Source organism: Nilaparvata lugens, chromosome 3, assembly GCF_014356525.2.
Source record: "Nilaparvata lugens isolate BPH chromosome 3, ASM1435652v1, whole genome shotgun sequence".
In the NCBI taxonomy this organism is placed as follows: domain Eukaryota; kingdom Metazoa; phylum Arthropoda; class Insecta; order Hemiptera; family Delphacidae; genus Nilaparvata; species Nilaparvata lugens.
In genome coordinates this window covers 98,168,904-98,179,515 of record NC_052506.1, presented here as the reverse complement: position 1 = coordinate 98,179,515, position 10,612 = coordinate 98,168,904, and the positions used below count along the sequence as shown (strand labels likewise).

Below are 10,612 nucleotides of genomic sequence, written 5' to 3'. Positions count from 1 at the left end.
CAAGTAATTCTTTCTGACTCAACTACCATTGTTATACTAATTAAGCATGCCTGTAAGTTCAAAGTAATGTACCTGTCCAAAAGTACCTGTACCAATCCAAATTAGTATTATTACTAAAGTTAAAATTTCTTAAAAGCTAATATGATTTATCCAAATTAGTATCTGTTCGGACGTTATGAATGTTCCCCTTTATTGTCTGGCGTTGTGTGGTGGAGGGGGCAATTAAGGGGTGATGCGTATAGCATAATCGCCCGACAACCCAAAAGTACTAGATGTAATTGATACAGTCCACAAACCAGAGTGCTGTTTGAGCCAGCCTCTGTCGAATAAACAGTATCATAATGTAATGTAAATGAGCCTGTAAATGTTGTAATATGCTTTAAAGTATTGTTCAACTATAATTGTTATATTGCTGTGTTATTCAAGTATTTTTGTAAAAATTGTAATTATTCTAGTGATGTCTGAATTTGAATTCAATTTTCAGTTATGCAGTAGTATTATAATATTATTGATTGTTCGATAAACCACATATAGTGGACACATTAATAAGAGACATAGAGTGAAATCATGCTCTCTCATAAACTGACATTTTACTTTAGTGTTTCATTTCTATTGGATGTTAATCCGATTGTCATCATTCAAATGTATAAGTCAAAATCCCTCTAAGATACCTGAAATTGAGTACATATCAAATTTGAGACATTTTAATGCTCTATGAGCTCAAAATCAGTATTAATCAAGATTGAGAATATATGAGGCGAAAAAGACAAGTCTGATAAAATCTTCACCCTTTCGTTCATCATCAGTATTCTCAAGACCATGGGCTGGTATTATATCATGTGTTGGGATTTTACATGTTTTTATTGCAGCTTTTACGTGTGACTCAAATAAACATTATTATTAACCTAAAAGTTTTTGGAATTAAAAACATTTGAATAAGAAAAGCAATGAAATACAGGTAAATCTGCTAGCATTGTTTATAACCACGAAGTTAGATTTCAACAGAATAAATAAATTTAGGCTTAGTATTATCATTCAATCACTCCGTTACTAAATATTTATAGGTGATGGTTTCTTGATTCATTCCAAGCTGCTTTGTATAAACACACTTTTTTATGTATTTGAACACGACATGCAGTCGATTATTAAGTAAAAAGTCGATTACTTAATAATCGACTGCATGTCGTGTTCAAATACATAAAAAAGTGTAAATATTTATAATCAATTTAGAAGTAATAATAATAAATAGAGACTATTGGTCCCCAACACTATATAATAAGTAGAATAATATGAAAAATTAAACATCTCTGCCAAGATAATACTTATAACGGCAATACTAAATTCAAATGTACATTTTCTCTTAGAATTAATTAAAATTGAAAATTAAATTTTCAAATGCAAAAATGTTCGTTTTCTTTTGTGTATGGAAGCCGGGTCCTCTATTGGACACAGGCCTCTCCCAGGCTCCTCCACTATAAGAAATATAATTCTCTCATCTGTATTTTGCGCCCACCGCCCATCTATTCCCAGTCACTCTCACAATGTCGTCTTCCTATCTGAATTGTTGCCTTCCAATTCTCCTTTTTCTCCAGTTGGGCTTCCACTAAGTTTAGTCATCTGCCATCCTCCAATCTAGCGACATGACCTGCTCACTTCCACTTCAGAGTCTTAAGGCTGTGCAAAGGCTGAAAATAAACTTTCTACTCGTGATATTTTTCAAAGTTTTTTGATTTGTATCAAAATTAAAAAGTTTTCTCAGGAAATTTTTTTTCTGATCATTAACTTTTTGAGATATGAGCGCCTAAAGATTAAATTTTTGGGACATTTCAAATTCGGTAAGATATAAATCCATGAGATTTAGAGAAGGATTCTTCATGGTATTGTTGATCTAGTAAAACAAAAATTTTCTGAAAATATCAATTTTTAAGATAGTTATTCACTTTACTAAAAATATCCTTCTAGGTGAGTCATTTTTGGTAAATTGAATAACTTTTTCAAAAATTGATTTTTTCAGAAATTTTTGTTTTACTAGATCAACAATACTATGAAGAATCAATCCATCCTCTAAATCTCATGGATTTAAATCTTACCGAATTTGAAATGTTCTGTTCCAAAAATTCAAACTTCAGGCGCTCATATCTCAAAAAGTAATGATCGAAAAAAATGTTTACCTGAGAAAACTTTTTCATTTTTATAGCTTGATGATTATACAAATCGAAAAACTTGGGGAATATCACGAGTAGAAAGTTTATTTTTAGCCTTTGCACAGCCTTAATTTATTGTCTTCAGTACATCGTCTGATTTTCTTATTGCCTTGGATGTATTTCTAACTCCTATCCAGCATTCCTATGTTTATTATGCTCCTCTCCATCACCATTTGAGCTGTTGCTATTTTCTGTAGTACTGGTTTCTTAAACGTCCAGGTTTCGGAGCCGTAAATAAGCGCGGAAAAACATAGGTCTTCAATATTTGTATTTTCTTTCCAGAACTAATTCAATTTAGAAGTAGGCTATAGCAATTGAATACCCAAACAATCGCAATTTAAGAATATATTGACAATGTTACCGTAACTATGAAGGCCTATGTTAATTTTTTTCAAATTTATATAGGTGGCCACCTACTAGTACCTAACTTGAGTAGAAAATAGAAATTCCCGGCTGACAAATAATTTTTGAATAGTAGCGCTCATCGAATCTCCATCTAGCTGTTTACCCTGTTGTCAATATTTGCAGTAGCAGAAGTCTTCGGGGTGAATTACAGCATTTAATTTGGATTTTTGTTTAATAATAATTAGAAAATAGAAGTTGATGTCATACAAGATCTTTTTCACACGGCTTGTAAGCCCGCTCTAATTTGTCTACACTTGCTTGTTTTTCATAATAGGACTAAACTAATAAAAACATGACCATATAGATACATGTTTATCGTCTCTATCTTTTTAGGAATGAGTTTGAAAACTAGATTGGAAAACGCTGCAAGTGATCTTTGTGTCGCGCAAGGATAGTAACTTAATAAGTTATATAATATATAATATACCTATATAATATATAGGTAGTCCTATTCATTAGCCCTAGGAGTTTGAGAGACGCGTACCTATAAAATACAGTAGGCTACCATGATATATTTTGCACCTATAAGGACCGTTTTGCACAGTCAAAGCATAACTGAATTTAATCAGCTGGTGGCTTAAACTCAAAATTGAATACATTAAAACAAACGAGACTTGATACGGATTTAATGTAGTTTAAAATGAAATTTAGTTTAAACTGTTACCGTGCAAACGGCCCTAAGGGTGGAAAATGTGTGTTTGCTGCCGGCTCTTGAGATCGCAGTTTTCAAGTTAGAGACAGAGTCAAAAACTTGATAAGTGTTGGCAAAATGTTTTTGCACGAGTTGCAAACTCTATTTTTCGCCACACCACAAAAACAAACTTTAAATACTGTACCTAGTCTAAGGCCCGCCGCAAAGTAGACCTACGTTAATCCACGAAAAGCAACCCACGCCGTGGGATGTTTTGTAAATCATGGCTAGGCTTCTCATCTAGACATCTGTTTAATACATGCAATGAATAATCCACTTGTCGGCTGATTGATTATGAATAATTGATAATTCTTCTATAGCAATGGTTTACAAAACATCCCACGGTGTGGGTTGCTTTTAGTGGATTAGCGTGGATCTACTTTGCGGCGAGCCTAAATATTTCAAGCTACGCTACGGTGCGGTGAAATCGGCTTGGCAGCGTGAAAAGAAGTCCCTATCACTTTATTTTGTTTGATACTCTAACTTTCAACCTTTAAAAATATATCACCTTGTAATTTATTAGTGTTCATTCAAATGAATACCCTTAGTGTAGGGTATAGGAAAAGAGTAGAGAAAAGATACCATAAGAAGATATCCCATGTTATAGATAGTTTATGTTCCAAATTCCATGCAGATTTTTTACCTCTACCCGATTATATTGTCGACTACAGTATACTGTTTTGGCCGGATGAGAGTGTTAAGAACGGCACAGTATGAGAGACTATCAGCATCACAGAGCTTCACGAAAAAGAACTACTAGGACTAATGGCTTGAGTTAACAGTGAAATCTGGAACATAAACGCCCTATACTAAAGGATATTTATTCTTTATGTTATCTTTTATCTCGATGGTATAACTTATTGAATTCTTAATAAATAACAACTTTTTGTTCCAATTCCAGAAAAAACTTATTCAATGCGATGATCATGGAAGCTGACCAATTGATAAAGGTTATGGATAATGTGAAAGTCTTGAAGAGTCTGGAACTTTGCAAACTTCCCCAAGTCTTAAAGGGCAAAAAGGTGACAATAATCAGTGAGAATGATGCTAAAAACTGTGTGCCCCAAGTTGCTCTGTGGTCCGTGACACAGAGTTTGGGTGGAGAAATAATGCCTATCACGTTTGACTGGCATAACTTGACGTCTAAAAAGGACTTTGGCAAGTATGTGAATAAAATAGAATTGATAATTATTATTAAACGAAAATTTAATTAAATTCTGTAATTCACCCTGAAGACTTTTGCTGCAGTACAATGTAATAAAATGTGGATGAGACAAAAATAAAACTGTGTCTCTTCAATTATGGACAAATTCCACAATATCAATTCTTATTTAACAAAATTCTATTTTACAGATGGTAATTACTGAGATATTGCAATTATTCAAATGCTGATGAATCAATAGTTATTATTAAATGAAAATCCAGATCAAATGCTGTAATTCACCCCGAAGACTTCTGCTACTGCAAATATTGACAAAAGGGTAAACAGCTAGATGGAAATTCGATGAGCGCTACTATTCAAAAATTATTTGTCAGCCCGGGAATCGATCCCAGTACCTCCAAATTGCCTCCTAATTGTTATTAAACGAAAATCAAATTAAATGCTCTAAATGCTATCTAGATATTGTCAGTTTGGTTCAAGGGTAGCATTTCTGACCGGCAATCAGGAGGTACTGGGTTTAATTCCCGGCTGACAAATAATTTTTTAATAGTAGCGCTCATCGAATTTCCAGCTAGCTGTTTACCCTGTTGTCAATATTTGCAGTAGCAGAAGTATTCGGGGTGAATTACAGAATTTGATTTGGATTTTTGTTTAACAAGAATTTTTATTGTGGAATTTGTCCATAATTGGAAAAACACAGTTCTATTTTTGTCACATTCACATTTTATTAGATTGTACACAGGACTGCAGTTCTGTGTTGAAACCAACATACAAATTTATTAGACTTGTACACAGGATTGAAGATTCGTGTTGTAACCAACACATCGTGTGTATTTAACACCAATCTGCAGGATCAATGAATTAATAATTAATTTAAAACGAAACTCCAAATTAAATGCTGTAAATCACCCCGAAGACTTCTGCTACTGCAAATATCGACAACAGGGTAAAAGCTAGATGGAAATTCGAAGAGCATTGCTATTCAATCCTCCTAATTGCCAGTCAGGAATGCTTACCCTTACACCAAACTGACACAATCTCTGGATAGTAGCGCTCATTTCATAGAAAGCCATAGCGGCCACCAGTCTACAGATGGAAATTACTGAGAAATTGCATTTATTCAAATGCCAATGGATTAATAATTATTATTAAACAAAAATCCAAATTAAATGCTGTAAATCACCCCGAAGACGTCTGCTGCTCTTGTCAATATATTTGCTGTAGCAGAAGCAACCATCTATGATACTAAGAGTTAGTATATATAGATCGTTGAGCATTTCCCACCCCGGAAATTGTTCACCATGGAGAACAATTAGTTCTATGAAAAAAATTCCATACTTTTTCATTCTTATTTTCTTCATTTTAATGATTTTTTTCCATGAAATGTTTTCGATGTTAAATTTATCTAGAATTTCTACATAATAGGTTATCAATTTAAATTTGTGTATATAAATGTGGTTTCATGAACTTCTAATGACTTGCAAGATGTATGTTTATTAGAGTTTCTCACTTTTGGCATAAAATCTTAAACAATAGCAAAATTAGTGGCATCCCGACACATATTCATATATAGTGGGGTCCTCATTTTCTTAGATCAGCAAATAATCGACCAATTGTATTAATACTTTGTAAATACTTGTAACTTATATATTCTTTTTGTAATCATGCCTATATTTTGAATAAACTCCTCTGGTCGTGTTGATTAATAAATAGCATTTAATTGTTTGTTTTCTTTTTGGCAATAAATGAATTGAATTTGAAAAAAAAATTGAAAAAAATTGTATTTTCGTTTAATAATAAATAATTTTCTTAATAAGTATTTTCATCATTTTCCATATTAATGATAGTTTTTGAAATAATGGAATAGGCTAATTTTGTTCATTATTTGTGTTTTTCAGAATGATATCTCGTTGCTACGACCTTGTGCTCGTGGAAACAAAGCATTGCAGAGACATAATAACGTTCAGTGAAGGCTGTGAGATCCCAGTGGTGTACTGCGGTTGCGGGATGTACCAACCGCTAGAGGGACTCGCGAACATTCTCACCATTGGCGAGCATTTTGGCAGACTGAGCCACTTGAAGTTCGGATGGGTGGGGCCTGGCTGCTCGGCCCTCAACACTTACATGATGATGCTACCCAGATTCGGCATTCCCATCAGTTACAACTGTACCTCGAATCCGGTAAGTAAAGAGTATAGTAGATTCGGATTATGGATTTTGTTGGTCGAATATTGGATATCGAATAAATCTCTACTGACATACTAAAATACATCAGAATTAAATTGAATAATTGCCTTTGTTAAGGCGGAGTTGTGACTCAAGATCATCTCTGCCACACAACCCTAAATCTCTGCCACACATCTGATTGAGTACTTTATTTATGTAGATTACAATATATACTGGCTTATACACTTATATACAATAGCTTACAATACAGCAAAATTATAGATGAATTTACATAATATAGACTTAGAAAATAGTTATTGAACTGTATATGATATGAAAAAGCAATTTGTAATAATATAATAACTATAGATAATTATATTGTTATGCATCTACATAAATTGGCGGAGCTTTGGACATATCAATGTCCATTCTTCGGAAAGAATATTAAAAATATCCTCCCCACTAACTCTCTACCAAAAATCATCATATCTGCAGATATAATTAGAACATTCACCAATTGTTTGACGTTTTTGAACTGTTAATGAGCTTTCAAAATTGAAAAAAGTATATTCGTCGAGTTCAGAGCTAAATTTCAAACAGTTTGAACACTTTGAAAGGGGTAACAGACGAAGAGCATAGATTCCACATGAAATTCGCAACAAAAAATTCCCATTAAAATTTTCTTATATCAAACTTATTTTTCGAGATATATTAAAAAATCAATATTTTTAAAAACGTCAATAACTATAAAACTATCAGTGAAAATCCACTTCTAAGGATATGGCTAGAAAGAGGAGAAATTTCCAATAAGTTTCATTCGATTTGTTCCTTTCTTTGAACTTTTCATGAGCGCTCAAAGTTGAAAAAGTACATTCGTCGAGTTCAAAGCCAAATTACAAACAGTTTGAACTCTCAAAAAGTCTAAAAACGTCTAACAAATTATATGAGTCTTATTGGATATTTCTTCCTCTTTCCAAACATATTATCCTCAGAATTAGATTTTGACTGATTGCTTTCTGTTTATTGAAGTTTTTCAAAAATATTGAAAAATCTATATATATCTCATAAACTAAGGTCGATATAAGTGAATTTTACTGATCTTTCTGTGTTGCAATTTTCATGCAGAATCCATGGTCTTCAGCTGTTGCACCTTTTGTGGGTAACTCAAGGTACCTTACATTGTATTCTAGGTATATTCTGGGCCAACCTGTATAAGGTGGTTTGTATAAGGGCAAGGCCACACGAGCGCTTTTCATGTGTTTTTCAGACGAGTCGGCAGGACAGTAAGCTCTCCGATTGGCTGAATTTGGTTGGTATTCGGGAATCAGCTGATCCGGAAAGCTGCAAGCTGTCTGAAAAACGCCTGAAGAAACGATTGTGTGACCTCACCCTAAAAGGAATCTCTAATATTAAATTCACACTACTTAATTGAAGAGACTTTGTTTTTTATGGTTATTTCGGCTAGTCAAGAAAAGACAAGACACGTTTAGTCACAATACTTCACATAGTTGCTTATGTAGAAATGCAATGACTAATTGTTGTGACTAATTGCAATGACTAATCGTTGTGTGTTGCTTCTTAAGCAACTATGTGAAGTATTGTGACTAATCGTGACTATAGTCTTGTCTTGACTAACTGGTGTGTGCCTAGCCATATTCTTTACTGAATTGTACATTTTGTTTCCAACAGAATTTCCCTGTCCAACCGATTTGCTATGATAAAAGCTACACTCTATCCAGGATGCATTCTACCAACTTGAATAACTGTAAAACTGCCAAAGAAGCCATAAAAAATTCCGATATAATCGCTACTACTGTTCACAATATTCAATGTCAACAAATTACTACAGAGGTAAGATCTGTGAACTAGGAAGTAAGTATAATAACCAGCAGATAGTTGAAGTGAATCACAGCAAAAACTGAAAATGAAGAACATATAAACATTTAAACATAGAAAAACTTATTGAAGAACCATCTATAGACATAGGGAAAAATCAAGTATTAATGTAAATGGAGAAGCAATCATACACTTATGAGATTGAGAAATTTAAATTTATTGTTGATTTTTAGGTATTATTTATTTATTTATATTCTTATGTCTTTTATCGGCAGAGAGATCCTTTTGGATGTTTCCTTGCCGTATTAGCCAATGTCATTTCCTATCAATACTCAAGTTAATAGGTTATGTATTCGGTTCTTCATGTTTTCTCACTAGAAGCTGCACTTTAACTTCCTGAGTTTTTATTTTATAAAGCTTAAAATCAAGAAAACTATTTCCAAATACAAGTTTTCAGGTATGAACGTGAAAGATGCTGAAATAATAAAATAAAATAGATTCAATTCACCAATTCTATTGTGTATAAATCAATGTTTTGTTAGTTCTATCGTTTATTCCTTTCTAACTATCATTTTCATTCCAGTATTTATATTTTCTTGTGACTCAATTATATTGTTTGTATCTAGCTAGAAATCCTTAATAATATCCATGAGATTCAATGAATTCATCCCTCAATTTTATTCCAAATGAGCTCATTTTTTAATGTGGATGATGCTAAATATTCAATTTTACTGTTTGAATCCAGTTAGAAATCCTAAATAATTTCCATGCGAGTTTCAATGAAGTCATCCCTCAATTTATCTCGGATAAGCTAATTTTTGAAAGTCAGTGATATGTATGATGATAATGATTGCATATGTACAATCAATGTTGCAGTGGGGAATAATTGTGTGGGGGGATGCTATAAAACTGTTCTTGAGCCTTTAAAAGTTTCTCAAAATTCTATCTTGAGGGTCGCATTGCAGAGAGGTCCCAGATGTCACACTAAAGAATTATATGAGGACTTCAAAGTGTTCAATGTAAGGCAGCTATTTGTGAGATCTGCCTTAATTTACATGCACTCTCACCATAACCAAATTTTTAACAATACAATAGATCATAGATACCCCACCAGAGAGCATCACATATAAACAATATACAGACTCCAAGATTAAATAAAACATATTCAACAACTAATATTCAGTACCTGTCACACATAATACTTAGAAACATACCTGACTATCTTAAAACTTTTCAAAATTACAGATCAGGCCCGTATAAGCGACTTGTTGAGAAGTGGTTAATTATAAGTGTCCAAGAGGAGTCTGAACGCGTGCTTCTCTCTGTATATAGGTAGGGAATGTGGAACTTGGTGATCTTGCCCGTGGTCCTTCGAAATCCAAGTCCCATATTGCTTATTATTATTATTATTTTATTTTTTTGTAGCCAGTGTAGTTTACTGTTTTAGTATTACATGTTTTTGATTGGATTGTCCATCTTCATCACCATCTTTCATTTTTAGTTTGGAAAATTCTTTATAACTTGGTATTAATTACATTGCTATAGTGTACCTTTTAGTTCTACTAACTTTTAGTCATTAATTATAACTGGCTGTTTCTGCAGCCAATTATTTGTTTTCTTCCTATAATATCAACATATTTACTCATATAATTTTTTTTAATCTGTATTTTTCTCAATTTGTTTAATATAATATCAATTTTCATAATTTAGTTTATGGATTTTAAATTCAGCGAATTACGCCAGGCCCTCACAAACACAGGCTTAAGCCTACATGTGAGTCTCTCATAACGTAAGGGTATATATAAATGTACTGTAACTGTACTGTATTATTTGTAAATTGTGAAATTTGAATTTGATTTGATTTCACTTCACTTAGGTATCGTTTTTATAATGGGATTTACTTTTTTGTAACTTTATTAATAAACGTTTTCAATTCTACTGTTTGTATCCAGTTGGAAATCCTAAATAATGTCCATGAGTTTCAATGATCCCTCAATTTATCTCAGATGAGCTAATTTTTTAATGTGGATGATGCCAAGATTCCACTTCAGTTACGTTTCAAGCCAAGGACCTTAAAGATATCTCTTTAAGGTCTTTGTTTCAAGCTATCGTTTTCATAATGGGATTTACTTTTTTGTAACTTTATTA

The 10,612-nt window shown here is 32.8% G+C and overlaps 1 protein-coding gene across 1 annotated transcript; it reads left to right on the top strand.

Moving 5' to 3' along the window:
• Window positions 1–852: 852 nt before the first annotated feature.
• LOC120350681 (ornithine carbamoyltransferase, mitochondrial-like) lies at window positions 853–8,556 on the top strand. The gene is made up of 4 exons (XM_039425253.1): window positions 853–958; window positions 4,202–4,462; window positions 6,361–6,643; window positions 8,318–8,556. The coding sequence occupies exons 1-4, from the start codon at window positions 948–950 to the stop codon at window positions 8,495–8,497; spliced, it is 735 nt and encodes a 244-aa protein (XP_039281187.1). The 5' UTR covers window positions 853–947; the 3' UTR covers window positions 8,498–8,556.
• The last annotated feature ends 2,056 nt before the right edge of the window (window positions 8,557–10,612 follow it).

Bases quoted from the DNA above. Each gene is read 5' to 3' on its own strand.
- LOC120350681 (XM_039425253.1), top strand. The intron at 4,463-6,360 runs GTATGTGAATAA...TGTGTTTTTCAG, and splicing joins TCTAAAAAGGACTTTGGCAA to AATGATATCTCGTTGCTACG. The intron at 6,644-8,317 runs GTAAGTAAAGAG...TGTTTCCAACAG, and splicing joins ACAACTGTACCTCGAATCCG to AATTTCCCTGTCCAACCGAT.